This window comes from Trichogramma pretiosum, unplaced genomic scaffold (assembly GCF_000599845.2).
Source record: "Trichogramma pretiosum strain Unisexual culture from Peru unplaced genomic scaffold, Tpre_2.0 scaffold22, whole genome shotgun sequence".
NCBI classification, from domain to species: domain Eukaryota; kingdom Metazoa; phylum Arthropoda; class Insecta; order Hymenoptera; family Trichogrammatidae; genus Trichogramma; species Trichogramma pretiosum.
The window spans coordinates 13,280-36,088 of NW_019640932.1; the positions used below are offsets into that span (position 1 = coordinate 13,280).

General features: G+C 39.9%; 2 protein-coding genes and 2 non-coding genes across 8 annotated transcripts in view; 3 read left to right on the top strand and 1 right to left on the bottom strand.

Moving 5' to 3' along the window:
- The first annotated feature begins 1,919 nt into the window (after nucleotides 1-1,919).
- On the top strand, nucleotides 1,920-1,991 carry Trnaq-cug. The gene has a single exon. It is a non-coding gene; the product is annotated as a tRNA-Gln (tRNA).
- Nucleotides 1,992-2,167: 176 nt separating this feature from the next.
- On the top strand, nucleotides 2,168-2,239 carry Trnaq-uug. Its single transcript has one exon. It is a non-coding gene; the product is annotated as a tRNA-Gln (tRNA).
- Nucleotides 2,240-6,169: 3,930 nt separating this feature from the next.
- On the bottom strand, nucleotides 6,170-8,114 carry LOC106648867 (putative mediator of RNA polymerase II transcription subunit 29). Its single transcript, XM_014366005.2, has 3 exons — nucleotides 7,792-8,114; nucleotides 7,613-7,718; nucleotides 6,170-7,535 (listed from the first exon to the last, which is right to left on the bottom strand). The coding sequence occupies exons 2-3, from the start codon at nucleotides 7,715-7,717 to the stop codon at nucleotides 6,288-6,290; spliced, it is 1,353 nt and encodes a 450-aa protein (XP_014221491.1). The 5' UTR covers nucleotide 7,718; nucleotides 7,792-8,114; the 3' UTR covers nucleotides 6,170-6,287.
- A 712-nt stretch (nucleotides 8,115-8,826) lies between these two features.
- The window catches only part of LOC106648941 (ensconsin-like), an 89,238-nt gene continuing 75,255 nt past the window's right edge, over nucleotides 8,827-22,809 (top strand). The window contains exon 1 of one of the 5 annotated variants that reach the window (XM_023457775.1): nucleotides 8,827-9,777. In XM_023457775.1, coding sequence (XP_023313543.1) covers nucleotides 9,738-9,777 — 40 coding nt within the window. In that variant the 5' untranslated portion in view covers nucleotides 8,827-9,737. Of the gene's footprint in view, nucleotides 9,778-18,454; nucleotides 18,853-22,809 lie in introns of those variants that run through there. The other 4 variants (XM_023457776.1, XM_023457778.1, XM_023457774.1 and 1 more) reach the window with 4 other exon arrangements.

Genomic DNA, 22,809 nt, shown 5'->3' on the forward strand with positions numbered 1-22,809 from the left:
GTAAAATTTCAGTGATTATATGAATCAAATCGATTGATACAAGTTTTTTTCTTTTTTTTACGGGCTCAAGCGTTAGAAAAAAAAACGTGTCTATAGAAAGGTCGATAGAAAAAAACCAACTCCCTAATTTATCGACATTCTTGGACTGCTATAATCATCATTTGTCGTCCTTCAAGTCACTATTCAAGCCCGTTAAGGAAAAATCGATGAACAAAAGAGACTTTGAAGGTAATAAAAATTATTATTGATCTTACTGATGGTGATCTTATCAATTCTTTCATTCATAAATATAGTAGTGATAAAATACATTGAGTAAAAATTTTAAATTTACGATTTTAAGATAGAAATTTGAATTTTATAAATATTTTGTTTTAAATTTAATTAGTTTTTTCCAAGACCATCGTTTAGTAAAAGTATCACAAGTTCATTCTTTGAAATGTTTGTTTCTAAAAGTTTTATTGACCTTTTTCTTAACATTCTTATTGGATCGACAGTCCAAAAATTAGAACAACAAAAAACGCATGCAATACTGTAGCAAATAGCTTTCTCTGAAGATCAGTGAAGATATTATTTAAGATCAAATAAAAATGCGGGGTTTAAGTATTTTTTTACCTTTTTCTTAATCCTAGGTTCTATTTGACACATAAGTTGTTTTTCGACTCCGCTCAGCCCCCAACTCTCGTTTCAAGCCCCCATGCCCTTTTATTAATATTAGGTTAACGTTTTCAGTCATGGATTGCATTTTGAGTCTTCTACTTACGCAGAAACGGCTCAATTCTTTCTTAAAACAAATGTACTAAGTCATTATTAATTTTGACCATTTTTACGATGATTCAGAATTCAACTATTGAAATAACAAACTCCTACGTTTTTTATCTTAAATTAATCTTAACAACTCCCTTTTAACATGAATTTGGTGACTCTTAGATTTTTAGAAGACCAAAAAGTTTTTAATGCCAACTACAATATTTTTTACCCTTGCAAGAGTAAAATTGTTTTTTTAAAGATACTATAGCATTCAAACTAGCGTCCTTAAAATCGCATAATAAATCTGAGCGCACCGAGTTGTGACATGACTGGTTCTCTTTAATTTTTGAATGTTTCACTGTCACTCGATAACTTGAAAAGTTCGGTCAGGACATGTGTTATCGAGGGTGAATGCGTTTCTAATTGTATTTTTGGTATCCGATATGCACCTGGGATATCCTTTGTATGTAATTTTTTGAAATAAAAACTTTTTTTTCAGAATTTTGAAACATTTGCTTGTCTTAGTTGATAAAATGGTTTTAAATCTTTCACAGTGTATTGTTTGTTGGTAGATACGTTTTCAATTGTATTTGTGAATATCTGATGTGCAGTTACTATGAATTGAAATTTGAAGAAATGTTCGGGATATGCAGTCGTCTGAATCGTTAAGAATAAATGATTTTCGGCTACTTTGAGTGTAAATATGATGTTGTAACAAACATATTTGTGTGATTTAAATACTATACTTGATATCAACAAAACCATTTAATTAAGCTCAGCTTTTTGTAACACCAGAGTGTAAAACTTGTAAGTAAATTAACTATGTTAAAAGCTCAAAATAATTTATTTGTTGGTTTTTCTTTTCTCCTGAAAATTCTGTATGAATTATATATTAAGAAAATTCTTTTATGTAATCATATGACATATTTATGAAATACATATTGTTTTATTTGCACGTAAAATTTTTAGTTTATTCTTATCACATGTGATACCAATCATGATTACTATTATAAAATCACATTTTATACTTATAAATAAGTAGAAATCCTTAATATTAAATATAGGATTGCCCTAAAATATTATTTAACTATTTCAGATGGAAATTCTTATCGATTTTTTTCGCGATACTTGTTTAAGATTTAAATACTGTTTTTACAATCCCGTTTTCGACGGGTCCCATGGTGTAATGGTTAGCACTCTGGACTCTGAATCCAGCGATCCGAGTTCAAATCTCGGTGGGACCTTGTATTTTGGATTTTTTACAGTTTTTTATTGCATATTTAAGTGGCTATGACTTGTAAGCAACTAAAACATATAGATACTGACTTTATATACGTGTTTTTCATTACTTTTTTAATGTTTCCGACTTAATTATAATTAACATATTTATGTAGTTAATTAAGCTACCTGTTCTCAAAGCGGTTCCATGGTGTAATGGTTAGCACTCTGGACTTTGAATCCAGCGATCCGAGTTCAAATCTCGGTGGAACCTTGTTCTTTTGCTGAAAATTAAACAAATAACATTGTATAAGACCTATCCAAGAATAAAAATTGAATTGGAAAATTTCCTTTTGTACTCTGACCTTCGAACCGTCAATCTTCTTATTTTAAGTTATAGTAATACCCTAATTCCGTAGTTTGGCGTCGAAACAATAAAGATTTTGTTATTTTTATTTTGAATTTCTTAGGCAATATTTATCAAATGTTTATTTTTTATACTTAACACCCGTATGCTTCGTCTACGCATGAAAGTCGTCCTCTTATCATTGAACATTTTCAAAAAAAGGGTTCGCATTAACTATATGACAACCTTACCTTCAGAGAAAATTGAACTATTCTGAACCAAAAAGTGCCTCATTTACTGCTCCCTGAATTAGATATTTTTTTAATCTTGACAATATCATGGTCGAAAACACACTAAAATTGTTGATAACCCATTCAATTCACCACTTTTGGTACCGACTTTCGTGATTTTTTCTCATTTTTGTCCTACAAACTTTTCATCTTGTTTTTTTATTTTCCGAGCAAAAAACAATACTAGCTTATCGAAAGTAAATTACATTTCTGACGCTTTCATATTATAAGAAGCGATTTAAACATTCCATAAAAATTCCCAGTGGTACTTTTACTGTTGGTATACCATTGATTATATTTTCACATTTTTTATTGTTTAATAGCATAACTGTTTTTTCCCGCACTTGATTGCAATTTTGAGCCCGAATATGAAAAGTTCAATAAGCCTTGATTTAGGATCGCAATATTGATATTTCATTCATATTAAAAAGGCCTGTGAGTAAAAATTTTCAAAACAGATGTATCTCAGTGCAAAACCAATAATTTAGGGTTTAAAAAAATTCAATGGAAACGAAAATACTTTCCAGATTTTTTTTTAATTTTAAGTACCATACCCCCTTAATGTTAATCATTAATCGCATATTTTATTTTGATAAGAATCAAGCAGGCACATTTCAGCTAAGACCATATAGATATTATGAACTTGACAAACTGCAGAGCATGGATTTACATTACAATTCAGAAGAACCAGCCAAACATTTCTTAGCTACTGATTTTCTACAAACATGATGAAAGAAGAGTGAAAATTGATCTGGATGCAGGATTGACCTAAACGACATGATCAGCTTGGTAAATAGCTTTACTTCAACAAAAAAATTTTTCTTGGTTTGAAATGCCGTTTAAATTCAATGTAATCATAAATATAATGTATATTGTAATAAATAAATTCGTTTGATAAAATAAACTTGTAGAAATGAGTTATGCAGAATATTGCTCTTTAATAAATAGAAAAAAACTGAAATAATTGCGCAAACAATTATAACAGGTAACTTTAGCGGCGAATGAGTGAATAAATGTATGTGTATGTGTGTATTGTGTTTCGTTGCAGCTTGGAGTGCGCTGCTATATACGTATATAGAAGTGCAAGTGTTGTTTTGTGTCGCGCCGCAACTCGCCACACCATCACGATGCCTATCGCCTCTAGAAACAACGCAGACTTGCCGGGCGATAACGAATATAATAGAGCCTGCAGAGTCTCTCGAGCGAGTTTGTGTATGTACGTAGAGGTGCATATGATGTGATGTATGGCGACTGGCAGAGCACAGGTCGTGGCTGTACGATAATTCAAGTGAAATAATACCCGACAAAAACCTGGAAAAGTCCCCTATCAAGTGCGACTAGCAAGAAGTCGGCTCGTGCTGTTTAAGCTCGCTTATCCTTCATCATTAGTCCGTTATCCGCAAGTCTTTTTTTTCGTCTTTCAAAGTTGTGTTTTGATTTAGCGATCGCTCGTTTCAAAGAAAGCTGATTCGCTCATGGGGCGGTCGAATCGCGTCATAAATTTGCTACTCCAACGCTAATGGTCGATTTATGTTCGACATTAAAATACAGACGACGTGACTGAGATGCAGCAATGAAAATCTCGTAAATATCTGCACGATAAAGTGATGAAAAGCAACGCAGTGGTCATTATCGAATCACGAAAATACTCATAGCCGAGGGTAAGGCTCGATAATTATCGTCCAGTACAGGCAGTTAATCGGTAAAAGCAAGCATCGAACGATGGCGGCTGCTGCTACTAAGCACATCAAATATTGAGTACATAACGCGTAAGAGGAAGAACGCGTGCATCAACCGCAAGTACACACACACACACACACACACAATAAAGGCGCGGGTGGAGAGAAAGAGAGAGAGAGAGAGAGAAAGAGAGAGAGAGGGTCGAGGCTCATTTTGCGGTTGGTCTGCCACTGCTCCGCCCCGCATTGGGGACCTATTAGACGGGATTCACAAACACAGCGGTTACGAGCAACAACTCGAGTCGCTGTATAATATACAGCTACTCCCACGCGATCTCTCTGTACGCCGGTATATACACCTATAATGCATTAGCTATGTACGCGATAGAAGAACGTACAAGTATAGACGCTCGAGCGCACCTCCGCGAGCGACAAGCTATGCAAGCGCAATAGAGCCGATTTTACGCCTGGACCACACAGCCGCGACACTCGCGGCACAGGCTCGGAGCCGCGCGATATCTATATGCAAAAAACAATTTTGCGCCATCGAAGCAAGCATCGAAGCAGATATCGCGCCGGACGGAGTTGCTCGCGTGTGCGTATAGGTACATAGGGGCGGCGGCGAAAGATCGAAGCTGATTTGTCAGCGAGACTCGTCGAAAAATCGATATGTATCGTCGTCAAAATTAGCGCGACCACTCGTCGTGTACATTATGTATCCCGTGCAAGCCCACATGCTTCTAATCGTTTTCCAGAACAGCATCAGTCAAACGTCCGCAGCTTTCTTTCTCTCTCTCGATCCTTCTCGGGGCTCTTCCACTCGGGCAAATTCCCGCGAAATCGAGTTAATTTTTGAAATAACCGGCAATATACGTATGTAGGTAAAACGAAGCGAGCCGTGTATATACCCACCGGTCCTCTTTTTCCCCCTTTCGCCTCCCCACCGCATCGGACGAACAACCCTGTATCTGTGTATTGCTATATACGTATACCACGGTGGAGGTAGAGCAGCGAGCAATTTACGTGTCAGGACTGCGCGCTCGGCGCAACTCACAGAGAGTGAAAGAGAGGAACAGAGAACTGTCAGGTTGTAATTTCAGAAATCAAGCGCGCACACTTGCACGGCTCACGTGTATGTATACACGCATTATGTGTGCTTACCTACATGGGCTCCTCGTCTCTCTCTCTCTCTCTCTCTCTCGCTTTCTGAATCACAAAAGACTGGCAAAGATAATTGGCCGCGCACAACCGAAAAACCACGTTCGGTTTCGTAAGACTCGACTTTTACGTATAATACAGCTTTGCAGATTATGCTCTGTATAATAACTTGCGCACAGCACATATATGTATAGTACCAAAACAGCATACGCATTCGATAACACGTGCCAATTCGAGGAGTAAATAATCACCGCAAAATACAACGCTATTTTGGTTTACGCAGGGCTTGCTATGCGCTGCTCGTATAGTTATGAAAACGTTGGTGATGATCATCCTATGATGTTTACTATGAATGACGATTTACTATCACGATTATTCTTTTGTACTCTGTAACATGTATATTTCCCTTGCTCCAAGTAAAACATTTCTCACGATAATTTCAAATATGACAATCTACCGACAATATTTTTTGACAACCTTCGCAAAGGTCATTCAAAATTTCGTAAAATAAATATTTGGGAGCTCTCTACATATCTTGCCTACGAAACGAATAGGGATTATATGATTATCAATGTTTTCCTTGTTTTCATGGCAATCATTAGGTCATTAGTAGTCAAAGATTGAACAGAGATTTATATGTCAACGATCTAATGAAATTTCATGAAAAATATAACAATCATAAATAATCAAAATTATGGATATAATTGAGAAACAACAATTTATAGTCAAAATTAACTTTCAAAATTTTATTTATCAGTTTTTTTATATATCACATGAGAATTATTAAAAAAAAAATAGATCATTTTACACTCATGTATAACAAGTAATAAATAAATAACTTTAATTCACCTAACTATCTTCTTGCATCAAAACATGCAACCAATTTTCATCGCTTTCATCAATTTCACATTGCAGTTCTGAAGTATATACACTATCTATCAATTCATCCAATTCCATTTTGGTAGTTTCAGTACTATTTCCATTTAATTTAGAAACTTTAGCATTAATTGAATTGTGGCATTCCTTATTATCAATATTTATGGCCTTATTAGAAGTAGAATCTGTACAATTAGTTTCTAAATTTATCATTTCTTTGCTCTCATTCTTTATATTTAAATTATCAGCATTAAACAACTCTTCAAAATTGATCTCATTGGTATTAGATTTGTTTGAATCATGCACGCTCTCATTCAATTCATTAACTTTGGCATCAAGCTGGACTAACGCATCTTTCACTTCATTTTCACTAGAATTATTTACAATTAAATTTTGACTATTTTTATGAACTTTAACATCTTCTGACAATAGATCAATTTCATTTTGATGAGGTTTGTTATCATTAACATCACAACAAGTTGCCTTAATAATTTCTTTCTTTTTTGTGGGTTTGACCTCATTGAATTTTCGTTTGAATATATCATTGAATTCAAAATTGTATTTTATATGTGGCGTAGATAAACTTGAAATAGATCGCCTAACTCTTAAATTTGATTTCATTTTTGATTTATTATTAGAAGGGTTCTCCTTTTTTAATAATAGAATCGATCCATTCTTTGTATTCGACTTTTTTAAATAAAAATTTGTAGAAAGGCATTCATTCTTTATAATTACAGGTGGTTCTTTTTTTATAATAACAGGTTGAATATTATTTTGGGAAGCGTCAGACTTCTCATTATTAACATTAGATGCAATGAATTCATTCTTAACTGAAAACGTAGGAAATTCATTCTTCACTGCAACTTGAGAAATTTCATTTTCACCATAAACACTCGATTGATTGAAGTTATCAAATGATTTAGAAAAATTGATTTTAAACTCAACAGGTTTTGTTTCACCATTGCAATCTACAAGAATAGATTGGGTGATACCATCCATTACTCCTGGAGCAGTTGTGGAATGTGAACTTTGTACATCGTTGATATTGGGATCAGAGCTCGGTGTCTGCGGTGGTGTACAAAATGTAAAATCCAAAGTATCTGGACAAATTTTATTATTCTTCAAATACCTCCTAGGAATTTCGTTCCAATCTGGATTTCCTGATGGTAGAATTTCCCTCTCAATTATGATGGAGTCTTCTAAGTTAAAAGGCCACATACACTTTGAACACAAGCATAATAAAAATCAATAAATATGTTTTAAAATAAAAATTTTTTTAAGTGATAGTAATAATATACCTTTTCTGAAGAACACATAAATGTGGCTTCTTTGAAATTAAGCTGAAACAACTTGATTGGTGTTTGTATCCCATTTTTAGAACAAGCAGCGCAAAACTGCTGCATCCTGTAAAATCAAATGTACAATTTATTATTACTAATTGACACTTGATACACTTGCACTCTTCAGTTTTTCATACTTCTGCCATTCAAAGTGTTATTGAAGTGCGCCAACACTTGTTGCAAAACTCCGAAAAGCAAAATCTTTCACGAGAAACTAAGCGCTAGGTAACACAATTCACACATGCACGGAGCAGTCAAGCGGGCTACCGGCACATCTTTCGCGAAAAACTGAACGCGAAATAACGCCATACACCCATGCACAAACTCCGAAAAGTTGAGCGGACTACCGGCACATGTGCGCGCAATGCATATTATAGGCGAGACAACCTCTAACAAACAAAACGCAAACGGCTAAGCAAATTAGTGAAGACTCGATGCGAATCAGAAATTGCGAACTTAGTTGTGTCTGTAAGCGTCCACGGCGCTTTTGTTGAGCAGAATTTCGCCATCGAGCACCGACTCCGACTTTGCACCGGGCAAAATTCGCTCGCACATACATCTAGCGACTAGTCCCATCTGTGAGTCAAAAGTCGGAGTTCCAAAGTGTCAAAGTGTTTCGAGTCGCGGACAGATGACGCTTGCACGCAACTTTTGACGTGCAGATTCTGCAGCGAGCGCAGCGCGATAATTTTATCATCGGCAAGTAAGCAAGGAACAATATGCGCTTGTAATATCATTTGACAATCTAGCAAAGATTTTCTACGTGAATTGTGCATTGCGTTACAATATTTGATAACCCGAGTCATCGCGACCAAAAAATCTATACAGCTCGTGTATTACGTATCGGTACAAACATGCGGCTGTCATCGTGAAGTTACAGTGCAAACGCGCCATCAGTACAACGGTAAATTTCGATCGGCAAGCTGCAAATTAGAAGATAAAGTTCGTTTACATTATCAATCCATGTAATACGTTTCGTGTGATGATAGGAACACTTTTAAATCGTGAGGCATTCCCGCCGCAGCGTTTCAAACGCTTCTTGAAGTATTCGAAAAAAAAAGTTAGTTCCATCTGCAGTTGTGTGGAAGCCCGACACGATACGCGCCACGCTGCCTGTCTGCCTGCCTGCAATAGTTATTGTACAAACGTCGTCGCGCTTGTACCTACTCCTGTAGTCGCAAATTGCGACTGTATGCCGTTGGCTGTATTGGTAATAATACACAGAGTCGCGCACACAACAACTGGCACTACTGGCAGTCAGTTTACCCTCACTCTTTGGCGCGCGCACAAACACACACGTAGTACACATAGACAGCGCGAAAATATAATCATAACATAGGCCGTCGCGCGAGAGTGTCTGTATAAACTACAGCGACGACTGTGCCTGTCTGTGGTGCGAGGGACGTCGTTGCTCCGTGTGTGCTACGAAACCGATGTATATATATACACAGACTTATGTAGATGTGGACTGAAAAAGTCGAGCATTACTCGCTGTTACACACGTGTAAACGCTTGTGAGACGTATTAAACGCGTTACCGAGTGCATTTTTCTGTTATATTGCAAAAAATTCCAAGTTTGCAGGATCCGGAGAGTGGAGTGCGCGCATGAGTGAATTGTCGCAACGAGGTCGTCGTCATCATCAGCAGAAGCAGCAGCAGCAGTAACATCAGCAATAGCAGCAGTACACAGCGAGCAGCAGTACAGCAACAAATCGACTTATACACACAGAGAATCGAATACAATAAGATATTAGTGCTGAGTGCTAGCTGCAAAGTGACTGTCTCGAGTTTGAGCAAAATCGGAGCATCGGACAGTAGGTGTAGCAGAGACCTCACGCGCGCGCACACACACACTTTTTTGTCGCGCGTCTGCTGTTGAAAAGTCTCTACTCGCAACGACCAGGGCCCGCCGCCCTCGAATTAGGAGTCGACGGTACAATCGACGGCGATCGACGTCCGCAAACGATTCGCGAAACGAGGTGGAGGTTATAAAGCCTCGTCAACAACAACAGTACGAGCAGCAACAGAGGCTGTTATATAGTTACAAAACCGCGAGACCAGTGGTGGTGCTTCAACACTTAAAATGGCTGACTCCAGGCAGCAGGAGTTTGCCGATAATCAAGGTAAGTCATCGTCTCTGCCGAGTACATGCTCTGTGCTTCGCTCGTGTGTGCGTTTGTGTGTGCATTAATACGTGGACTTTGTGCGGACTGCAGTGCAAAAAGCCCACCTAACCTCATTCATTGTCGACATTTCGCGAAGCATAGAAATTGAAACGATCCATAGTCAGGCAGGCAGGCAGGCAGTATTATACGTGCTTAGCTATATAGCAGTCTACACATATACCTACATAGTATATCTATAGAAGCGGCAGTAGCACACGTATCTACACACCCCATCGACGTGAATCATCATTATTATTATTTTTGTATACACACCCTTGCGCTCGTGTTTATGCGCTACGCCTGCGCGTAGAGAAGGTGTATCAAATATTGAGGGTGTCTGCAACGTCGTCGTCGTCATCGTCGCCGTTCGTTCGTTTTTGCCTATTCATTGTCGGTGCATTTGATTTTTTTTTTCGCTACTCGTGTGTCTCGTATTGGGGCCTCCTCTTCTTTCTCATCCGCCTTATCAAGTCCGCAGAAGGCAATATCTGTGACACGAAACTTTTCGTTTGTATTTGATATTTGCATTCGCATTGGCATTTTAAAAGTCGACATTGTGCAGCACTTGCGAATCATATGTGCGATTGTTTGCAAGCGTGTCAAGCTGCCGATATCAAGATTACGACGGGCGTGTGAGACATGACGTCGCGCTGAATAATCCGCGTGAAATATTTTCGCGTTTACACGATAATAATCCGAGACGAAGCAGCAGCACCAGCAGCAGCAGCAATAGCGTATAGATAGATACACGATACTTATAGGTATATAATGTCATCGTTATACGGAGAGCTACAGTACAGTATTGCAAGCGATAGGTATACGAGGAGTAGAAGGCATAGCAGCGGCGACGATGACAATATAATTCATAATCTAGGTTTCGAGTACGCGTTCTGCGTTACGTGTGTACGTGTGATGTGTGTATGCGCGCACTCCTCGTGTATACCTGCTGCAGTTACACTTACCCTACAATGTACTCGGCCCACGACCGCCTGTGCAAGTCTGGCGAGCCTAGTGTTGGTGTAGCCAAACGTAGTTAACGAGAGGTCAGTTACACTTGGCTCGAAAGTCACAAAAAGATTAAAAAAAATATTACAACGACGAATTGCTGCAAGGCTTACACGGTCTTCGCTGTATATGCCCATTCGCGCGTTCCTTACATGTACCGCGTTTGTGTGTGTGTGCGAGTGCGTGAATGCGTGCTATTTTCATCGTTATATTCTTCGTTATATACATCCTCGACACTCGACAACGCGAGCGAGAGCCTAACCTAGAATCTTGCGAGAAACATTCGGCACGCGCAAAAGCAGTCGGCAGCAGCAGCACTCGACGCACGAGGCACTGCGTAACTTTGCTTGCGCTTTGCTGCTTTCTTTGAAATCGACTCCTTTTTGCCGTTCTTTTTTCGATTTATCAAACGATGAGCTTTTCGCAGTAGCCCTCTTCTGCTATATTTCCCCATCTCTTAGAAGAGACTTTGCTCTTTACGTATAGCCCATATTTGTGTGAGTATACATGCGTGTACGGGCACGAAGGTGTATGTGTGCAAGTGCCTGCTTAACCGCAGAGTCCATTTCGCTCGGGTATCTTTTCTATATAATACACCTTATGCTGAATCGGGCATTATTACAGCTGCTGTCCGGTGTAATAACGACACGCATTACCGACTCGAGGCAAGCAATTTAAATGGCCCACTCCGACTGTACAGTGTACACGAGTGTCTCGTTGAACATCTGTTATCGTCAATTTGATTACTCTCTGCGGCCTGAGCTTTCTTTTTTCGACTACCTACTACTCTGCTCATCGCAATTTGCATCTAATTCTCGGAGAGCTTCCACCGAGTGCCTAAGACGTATGTTGCGACTCGGCACGAGCATCCGAGTCTCGGCGATGTATTACGACCGAGCGAATTCGAAGAAATTTTGACGCACGACAATCGACGTCGTACAGCAGTCGAACGTTCCAGTCCAGACAATCCGCTCACGATGTCATACGCAAGTCGAACAATAATGAGCTTACATCGGGCATATGAATTCGCTTCTGTCTGTATATAATCGTTGCGCTGTTTAGCCAAAACGGAAAAGCTCGCACGCGACGATACACTTATAATACGTATTTACAAGCGCGTGCGTTAATAGCGACGTTGGGATTCTTCGGTGCTTGCGACCATGCCAAAAAAGCTCTCCCCCAGCGCGCGAGTTCTGCCTCTGCCTCTCGTGCTCTGCTCTCATTCCATTGAGCTTTCGCTTCAAAACTTCTTTTTATTTTTCTTATTCCTTTCTCTCTACGGCGAAAATAAGATTCTGATGACTCACAGTACGTGTGTGTATGATTGTGTGTGTATGCATCGCCGCTGCCGACAACGCATACGTACGTACATCGCGCAATTTCTCTCACTTGCGCTATTCGTCGTTGTAGAAGACGGTAATTCACGATTTGCATCGAGATCCTCTGTAGACGTTCTGCAGGCGCAGAAGAAAAATCAGAATTATTTGCTTACAAAAAAAAAAAAGAAAAAAAAAAAAAATTAAAAGCGCATACTTACACGTTTCATCGATTTCTTTTCTCTCATTTTTTTCGCGCTCGTAATCATTTTTTCAGTGTATTCTATATACAGGTACCTGGTATAATGAGAGCGTTTACAAGCGTTGTTCATTCGATGAAATCAATTGTGTACAAGCAAAATTTAATCGCACAGACTGGGATCAGGTAGCAGATGTAGAATGATGAGTCGAAATTCAATTCTTGACAATCATTTTTGTACCATGTCGACAGTAAACTGTACTTCTCATGATACTACATTTGCGGTGGTGGCACACATATCCCGATATCCCGCTAACGAAGAGTAAAACTCGCCGTATTCCCTCGAAATATCGAGTATTTCCTCTCTCTCTCTCTCGCCGTTCATTGACGCGAGCTTTACACACACATGCCATTGCCTATACGACTCGTCGATATAAACTATATAGACGCGCGTATATATCGATTACTGTGCGTTGGATTGTATGTGTGTGTGTACGTAGATTTACGTCTGCACCAAGGCGACGACGAGCATATCTGCTTGCTCGGCTCGCGCACACGGATCGATCCCACACATACCTACCTGGCTGGATGTATAAATCGTACACTCGCACGCGAGATTTCGAGTCGGCAACGACTTATCGTACGACCTCGACCCTGTGTGGGTAAATTTTTCATGTTCTCTCTCTATCTCTCCGCGTCCGCAGCGGGACGGTCATCGTTCGTTGCATCATTAATTCCTTTCCAGTAACGGAGATCCTGTGGGATTGTGCAGCTATTCTTGACGGGAAACACCGCACGCCGACCCGTTGAATAATTTTACAGCATCAGAAATCGCTCGGATGTCGCATGATTTTTGTATTAATGTGCTTTATGTGCGTTAGAATCGATTGACCTTGAGATACATAGCCGTAACTCGGCTCGTTACAAACGATAACTGATGCTCGAATCGTTGCATAAGCTTTCTAATCTTTTGATTGGAAGAGAAAAAACTGCATAAATCACGCTCCATCAAAGCTATAATTTGAATTTGCCGTCTCTTATATATACACACGTTTCTACGTTTCCGAGACGTTTACGAGCTCGTTCGATTCAACGTGAATAATAATGGTATTTTTAGTTCCTTCTCGTTTTTCACATTCGGAGGTTTATGATAACTTTTAATCTTAGCCTCTTATAAAATCCTAAATAATATATTCACGCGAGACTGTGACTGAATGTAGTGACCGATTCTTTCGGTAGGGTCAAATTTATACATGTTCTTCGCGCGTACAAAATCCGCGTTGGACTAATCTTGCAAAATATTCACGTTTTTTCCCATTTTTTTCCTCTCGTCTTATTCTCGCAGCTGTTGCACTTTTTGCGGGAGACTTTTTCTAAATATAATTTCGACTCTTCGGAGCTCTGGACTTGCTTCGTAAGTTCCTCCCGGGCGCATATTGACCAACATTTATAAAAGTACCGATCAATTTTAATGGAATTTCATTGTCGAAAACCTAAAAAGTAACACATTATACAGTACAGTCTTGGACGCGCAGCAGACGGGCGTTTTCATAACATAAGCCGACAAGTGCATCTATACTCGCCATCTGCTGCGGAAGGAAGTCGAGTGATGGATTGTATTTATATTTTTGTACGCGACTGAATTCAGAAAGACCTCTAGTGATGCTCGATGCACTTGTTACGATCGAAAAGCGCGTAGCTACGACAATTTTCAACATTAAAAGTTGCGTTAACAATAAAACTCGTTTGGTAAATAAAATAATCTTTTTTTTTCCATAGCCGAAAAGCAACGTACTGATCACGTTAAATTACTACTTTCATGTAGAGCAAGTGCCCAGTACTCAATAATTTTCTGAGTTTCCGTGCTCCCCCATATATTCTTGCGTTGCGGTCGGCCAACGTACCAATGCTTACGCCTACGTGCAGTTAGTCATATCTACACCGGTGCACCTGTCATTTTTATATTTTCATAGGTGTGGACGTTTGTGGCCGAGTTCCTAAGCTTGAACTACTCGGTATAAAGAATAATCATAATTTATATTAAAAAAAAAGAAAAGGAAAGATTTGTACGTATTGTACAAAAATTCATGCATTTATTTGCTTATGTTTAATCACAATTACAAATATAGCACTGAAATAGAGATTGTTTGTAATGTGAAAATATAAACAACCTCTCGCATTCTTGTCAAAATTGTATTCCTGAATTTACGGAATTCATATTCTCTTAATTTAGTCTAACGAAATATTCCTCGACGACTCGCCAAAGTTTGCATATAACATGCGCTTTACGTCTCTTCATTTACACTTTCGCATATTGCACCAACGTGTTTCAAGGATATGATTTCTCTTGATAATATTTCGCTTACACCTTACCGCCACGCATCAACCCATTAATTATATTTTTAATTCGTACTGATGCCAGCGTATCTCTCTCGGTAGGAGAAATGTGAAAAACGATCACTCAACGCGTGCGAAAGCCACCACTGCCGCACACACCCCGTATAATGATCGAAAGAAGCCACTGCACATTTGCGATATTTTCCGAAATCCTGTTAATATTACGCATGCCCTGCCCTGCATGTAACCCAGTCATGAATTTCACCTCTTTCCCCCTCTACCTCTCTATGCCGTGTACTCAAGAATACCATTATACATACTAGCGAGTAATGAGCGTGTTTTTCTTGCATATACATGCACTTTAGTGTCTTCACGAGTTATATAATAATATCTTGAAGCTACATTGTAGTATTTTTTGAAATTTGAGATTTGCAATGAGACGTGAGACGTGCAGGAGAAAAAAATCAACGCTAGATTACTAATTTGCTGGTACGGCAGCTACAGTTTTATTCGCGCGTAGAGATATTGCAGTCCACCCACTCGATTGTGGCTAAACTTGTCTAGCTTCATCTTTACAAGAAGCGGTTTATTTGACCGCGCCGCCAAGAGAGAGTAATGGATCCCAAGTAGCACGCACTATTCGTGTCAGCTAGATTATACAACCCTGAAATGAGTCTATTAACCTGCGGGCTCGGAGCACATAATATTTCGAGCTGATTCTTCTTAAACTTTTAAGCATGCAGGTAAGAGATTCAAATTGCTCGCCGCCCGGCTCGTGACTGGCTGCTGGTAAATTATACAAATTAATGAAGCCATGATTATTTTTTTGTTGATCTATTGTTCATGGTGCCTTGATTACTGAAGAAAAATAATTCGGCTCGTACGTATAAACTCTCCAAGGTTATTCGTTTTTTTATATTGTTAAAAGTAGTTTTTAGGATAAAACAATTCGCTCTGTGGCCACACCGCCGCTGTTATTGTTGGTGCGCAAAGCTGTCAGTAAAGGTGCTAACCGTAGACCGTCTCGAGTACGTTTATTATCGTACTCCTTCAAACTCAATTTGAATAACTGAAAAAATACGCTCGCTGACTTGCGAATCCATACGGCAAACTGCACACTAAGCGCGAATGACAGTTGTCACGGCTCGACGCGATTTTGGACCTTTTTACGAGTAAAGCAATTAGAAAGAAAAAATAATTTACGGCTAATATATTGCGTACTTGTCAGAATTTTCTGTAAGCGCGAGGCGCGCGCGTAAGCCTAAACTCTTTGCTGCTGCCGCTCTGTGTACCTGTGGTGTATGTGCTCCGCAGTCACAGCCTATAATAGCTGGACATTATAACAGCCGCAAGACGCGTTGGACGAGTGCAGTGCGCATCGCAGGACCGCAAGACCAATTCGCGTAAAGATACTTGCCTCGACGCTGCAATTTCATAAATATTGTACACTGTACTTCCTATTTACCTCGAGCTCTGGCTACCTTGCTCGCTATCGCAGCACCCCGAGTTGGTTCTTTGTTTATAATCTCAACGAGTCAAAAGCGAAACATTCTGTCTGCTACTTAATTTTCTTTTCCCCGTGCAATCGCTTTTTTATACTGTCTTATCCCTCGCATAGTGCCTGCAAATTATGCACTTTATAAAATGCTCTTCAAAGCTCCTGTATCTAATACAGATTTGTAAACGTGCTCTACACGTAGGCTTACTTGTACATTATATGGTTAAGGAGATTCAGATAAGCTACACGGGATACACAATGTGCAGCGAATCGCTATTGAATATTAAACTACAATACGTACTGTAATATGTAATACCCTCTGTTGCGCGCAATATACACACGTACACACGCGATATGCAATTAAAATGCTATTTAATGAGCCCAGTCTGCTTATTACAGACGCCGCTGCCTCCACCGCTGACTTTTAAACGCATGCCAATTATGAGACGCGTGTTTGAATTTGAATGCAAAAATCTTATTTCATATTCTAGTTTCGACGTATGCTTGCCGCCGTATCAATAGAGACTCAACGCACTTTTTATATCAAAAGTCGAATCAACTGCGTGCGACATTAAGAATTATCCCCCTGCGAGTATATGCGTTTTCCACACGTGTTATTTCGCAGATCTATTCTATACATCGATTTTTACACACTGTTATGTAAATGCATGAATATATGCATAAAGGACCCGTTCACTCGCGCTTGTGTGTGTGTGTGTTCGCGCGCGCGTGCATATACATGCGCACATAGTAATTGAGGGTACTCACGTATCGTTCGACAGATTTAATTGGAACAGACGAAACGTATCAGACACGCGAAGCTTAATACGTTTACCCGAGCACACGGCCGGCTTGTTCTTCTCCGCGTTTATGCAGCGGCTACTAGATTCATCGCTCCCGCTTCATCTAATTATTCCATCTGAATTATCATTATTACCTATTTCTTCGGTTTTTTTTCTTTCCTCTTACTTCGGGACTTGACGCGAGCTTGGCAGTATTTATACAGTGCATACCGGTATGCCGCACTATGAGGCTCTCGAGTGTTGAGATCGAGCAGATTAAAACGGGCGGCTCAGTTTTTTGCACGGCTCTCCTCCGATAAGATAAGGTGGGCCGGATTTTCACTTTACAGTTATTAACAACTGTTAAGCTAAATTAATTTTTATTATAAATTTTTACACTCAATCAAAGACTCGTTGGCAATTTAATTTCGTATCCGATTGCAGTATCTCGGGCCCGATAAAATTTCTATTCATTGTTTATAATTAACGAAATAAACATATCAGCGAGGCAGCGCGAGTGAAAGTTTTCTTTGCGCACCCGTACACGGCGATCGCCACATCCAATCAATTATAATAGCGCTACTCACTATTTTAATAATTACTCCATTTGCCTTTGCTGCATTGTAATCTTTGGGAATCGATCGATGTTCATAATATACTAGGTATAAAGCAACAACTGTTTACGTTGAGAAATGATAATAAACCGATTTAAAGGCAATAAATCGAGCGAGCCTATGTATCAAAGCGCTCCGTAACACTCCGATTTCTAAGGCAAGAATCTTTTGAGGTTCATTAATTCAGCGATCGGAAAGTAGTATAAGTCTTCTTTATATTTATGTGCATGCACAGCGAGACCACACCTTAGCAAAGCCGACTCCTGCTGACCTTTTTTTGAAAATAAAACTGGTAGCTACTAATCAAAACGTAGGTAAGAATAAAAATAAAAGCATTTGGCTAAGTGATACAAGCACATTTCAATACTTTTTCTGTATGAACATAAACATACTTACGATAAAAAAATCGCTCTTTAAAGTAAACATTCAAAATTCTACCTCCGATACAACTTAGCCTCACGTTCTTCAAAATCTGTTGCGTCGTGGTCGATAACATGGCAATGAACGTAAAAGATTCGACTCGCCAGTTTGACAGCTTTTCGCTACGTAAATAAAAGAAAATAAACTCAGCAGACGGTGTATGAATCGTTCAAGCTTTCGTTATCGTAAGCTTTCAGCGGCGTGATTCGAGATAATAGCCAGCGCGAGCGTCAAAAACCCAAAAAAATATACCGAAAATATCGAGAAGCCAGACTAATCAGGAAAAGTCCCACCACATCACTGTATAATATAAAGTGCGACGAATGGCGCACGCCACCCGAGCGCGAGAGAGCCGTAGTAGGGGTCTGATTCAGCTTCGCGCTCGACGCGAGCGTAGGCTCGGTTTGCGGCCAGCGAGTCATGCCTCGCAGTCAGCGATGAGAAGTGCAGCACTCCGCGTTCTTTCAAAGACGCTCAGCTGTTGTTAATGTTGTTATTGTTGTTGGTTTGCTCTTGCGCTTTGAATGTGCATCATCGTTTCTTCACGATATCGTCGTGCGCGCGTGTGTCTCTCCGATTCCCTCCAATTGCCGTGGAAATGCGACGCGCGACGTGAATATTTAACTGTGCGTCCGCTGAGATTATAGATCTTTTCATTGGTGAAATATTATAGTTGTTAGAACAACTAGTTGTGCTTATCCATTTCATCGTGTCGGTTGAATGGAAAAAGTTCCGATGCAGTGATTGCGGCGCTAATGTGTGTTGTTTATCTGTGCCCACTTATTTACTGATCAGATAGAGTCCCACAGAATGGTCGTGGCCATGCCGGCTGACTACGACGAGGAGCATCGAGCTGATTTAGGTAAATTTCGCGTATAGTATAAATTGTACGTTGTAACACTCGCTTTCGCAGCTGCATTTGTCCCCTTTTGCCGCTGGTCGTCGTTGCGGTCCGGTGACGTCACGCGAGCGCTGCTGCTATATGTGCTCGAGGCCCGCTAAAATCGACGCGAATGCGGCGAGAAGTGACGTCACGTTGTATGTGTACTGTATGTACGTTGCGTTGCACGATGATTTGAAAAATGATTCGCTCGTAGACTAGCACGGCTGTACAGAAAAACTTGTGTATACATCGATATCGGGTCCAGTGTACGCTTGATTGATTTTTTTTCGTCCTCGATATGTTTCGCTACGCTTCTTGACCCGCGAGTACAACCTATTTTTCTATTTAACAAACCAAAAAACGATATTAAGCTCGCTCTCACCAGCAGTTTTTTTTTCTCCCTTTTTCGCGTGAGCCCGTTATTCGTTTCTTTTCTCTCCAAGTTTGACGATTATCATCTTAAGAGACAGGATACTTGATAATTTATTTGACCCGCTTAATCGCAGAATTACAGCTGAGGGTCCGAACAATTAATGCGGTACAATATGTAGGCTGTGTTACGTCGGCTCTTTTTTAAGTGAGCGATCAGTGCGTTCTTTTACATTGCGGTTTTTAATTTGGAAAGCTGAAGAAATATCGGCATCGAACTTTTAGCTGTTTCGCTTTTCTGTACTCGTATCATATTGTACATTTCAAATGAATGCAACTCATTGCAAATCGTTGCATATTATTATAATCATTGGACACTAAAAACTTGGCGCTGCAAAGTAATAGCCGTACGGCGTGTGATTTGGAAAACTTTCATAATCGTTAAATGAAATCATAGAAGATTGATTACTGTACACGGCGCGCGAACACCTTTGTTTTTCCCGAGATTTGAGTTAAAAAACCAATCGCTCCGATCCCCAAGCGTATACGTATCGGCTCGGAGCGATGGATTATGACATATAGCTCGAAATAATAGAATATACGCACGCCGTGCCTCGGAGTAATGAAACGCAAGTTGCTTGCGGGTATATTTTTACTTTCTATCGTACCGCACACACGTATGTATGGTGCTTGGCAATATGGATGATAATAATAATCATCATCATTGGGAACGACGTGCGAATTTATTGCAACGATATTATGTACACCGAGAGCGAGAGAGTACGAGAGAATCGCAATACAATATCGAATAAGTTTCTGCTATATCGATACTCGCGAGATCATCGGGGACACACGCAGCATGCGTATTATACATGTGTATTATATACGCATTGCTAAAAAAAAGAGAGAGAGAAAAAACCGGTGGATCGAGTTGCAATGATTGTTGTTGCAGGCGGAGGCAACTAATAGCTCTTTGGAGTTTCTGCATTCAACGCACTCGCTGCCGCGTACTCGTCTGCTGCTTCTGCTGCAGCTTTGTTGCGTATACTTTTTTTTCGTTATCGAGTATTACTTCACGTATCTTTTTTCCTCTCTTTCTCTCTCTCTCTCTCTCTCCCCTTCTACTATCTGAAAACTGAGATTTATTTTTTACGCCGGTCGCGCTCGTTGACTTTTTAAATATCTTCGCCTGGCATAATGATGTTTACCTTTAACATTTTCGAGCACGCGAGTGGATAGGATGTTTTGGGCTTTTATCACCAGCGACGAAACCGATATTCACATCGGAGACAGTTTCGTTAATTGCTTATTCGAAAGACACATTGGTTTCAATTAAGAAAATTGAATTAATCCCGCACGGCAAAAGAATTTATTGGTGTTTTTTAATATAGCCCCGAGCGAGAAAGCCTATTTTAAACGCCTCGTATACACTTTCAAGATTTGGTTTTCCTAATGCTGGTTTTGAATCGACGCGATCTCTCTTCCGATGCTGCCATAGGCACGCGGCATATTACCAACCCATTATCATTCACTTAACCAAATAATCCGTCTATCGCGCAGAGGGAATGATTTCATACACACCGCAAGTGACACGGAGCAATTTTCCATTTGAAAACTAGTAATATGAAAACAGCACTCGGTGCCTGTACTGTACAAGCAAATGACGACCGGCACGTGAGCGTGTAGCATGCCTGTGTGACAGATAATGCACTGTACCGCTCCGTGCGCCACGGCTCGAAAATCGAGAAAAAGTCGGCGCGTAGCCGATCGATGAAGTCATTGATTCAACCGTGAGGTAATACATCAAAAATCGATGACTGACACACATTAGAATTCATACCTATTATCGTTCGCCGTACCACATGACTGTAATTTCTTGCACTTACGAGTCTCATTTTTTAATGTTCGAATGTAGTAAATTTTTCTTTTCCGCGTAGGTGCTGTCACCGGGTTGACGTTTCTATTGAATTTTCCTCACGCGCGTTACGTGATTATTCAAGTTTATTACTCGTGAGCTCGTTGAACTAGCATATAGTTCAAAATGTAACGAAGCAATCGTTATTTGATGTCGTTTGTGTTCCGCGTACATTTTACGGATGTATAATCTTCAGACATCATTTGCGTCAGATTTGAAGTTTTTTTGTAAGACAAAGTGTAAAGGCTACTGATGCCGTGGATACTGCGAGTTCAGAAAGTTCATCAGAGAAACATTAGTGACTGTCGCTCGGGGCTGCTAATATTAAAGACGTTTATAATTACAAAGAATCATCTGTACAGTTTACACACGTGTGTTTAAACACCTATTCTTTCATTAAATTTATGACTTATGCTGCACAATGTATTCTATTCACGATACAAAACCTTATGATTGAAATAAAATTTTTTAATACATTATGGCATTTTTCTCACAAGTTTCACTATCGAATATCAATAGTTAATAAGCTACAAGCAAAATCCAAAAAATCTAACTTTGATTTTTTCTCATTGTTTCAGGTAAGAACTTGCGATTACTAAGTGGTCCGACTAATTCACGTGAGTTTCGTTGAATTTTCCTACTTCTCTACACTAAGCCATCACTAAACTCATCGTAGAAGCACGAGAGTCCGAGCGGCTTTGCCAGTTTCTTGACAGAAAATTGTGCGTGCACTGCGTATGCCACAGCTCTTTGTTGAATAATAATAAGCTCGCTCGAACAGAAACTTTCAGAGCCGTCCCGTTATAAAAGAAGTCCTGAGAGCGATTAAAATATAAAAAGAAAAAAGTGTTGGCTGCAACCGTGGCGGTACGCTCGTTATAAACAAGCGAAATTACCAGAATATAATTCTGCTTTTACCGGCTACGCGAATGCACTTCCAGACAGATGTGTGGCTCGTAATAAGCTAATGATGGGTAAAAGTGATTAAGAAAATAAAAAAATAAAAATAAAAAAAGGAATAGAAACAAAGAAAGGAACATTATGATCATTCGTGAAAGTGAAGCATTACATACATCTAATGGTCGATAAAACGAAAGATACTTTGGTTTAATTTTTTTGAGTTTTCGATCGCTCTAAGTGCAGCAAAGCACGACAATGGCCAAATTCATGATGGTCGCGCGTCTGCAGGCGCGAGTCGGCATAATCCACCCACGAAAAGCCGCTCTGCAGTTACGTATCGGAGGTCAATCACCCATCGACTTTATCCACGGCGAGCTTTGTACAACGTCGTTGTAATCGCGTATCTCGCGCTCGAACCCCCGAGCCTCTCCGCGCGCTACCACCTCTACATTATATATACTTGTATGCATAGGACGTCTAGCGGAGACCTCGCCTACACAGCAGGGCATGTACGCTCCGATGATTGCGCAAGACGCGTAGATGCGATAATGTGCGTACGCATATGCGCCGAAGAACACTCGACGTCATCGCTCCTGCCAGCGCTGCAGTGGCAAATTTACTTTCGCTTGGAACCTACGCATCGCATAATATATATATACACGAACTCGGCTGCGGACACGATTCCGCGATGTCGATCTCTCTCGAGTCTGAGTAAGCGAGAGCTCGGCAATCGTAGGTGTATTTTCTCAATT

Excerpts from the sequence above, each read along its gene's own strand:
- LOC106648867 (XM_014366005.2), bottom strand. The coding sequence starts at position 7,717 with ATGCAGCAGTTTTGCGCTGCTTGTTCTAAAAATGGGATACAAACACCA. Across the intron at positions 7,536-7,612 it reads TTATGTGTTCTTCAGAAAAG|TGTATGTGGCCTTTTAACTT; the intron begins GTATATTATTAC and ends TTGTGTTCAAAG.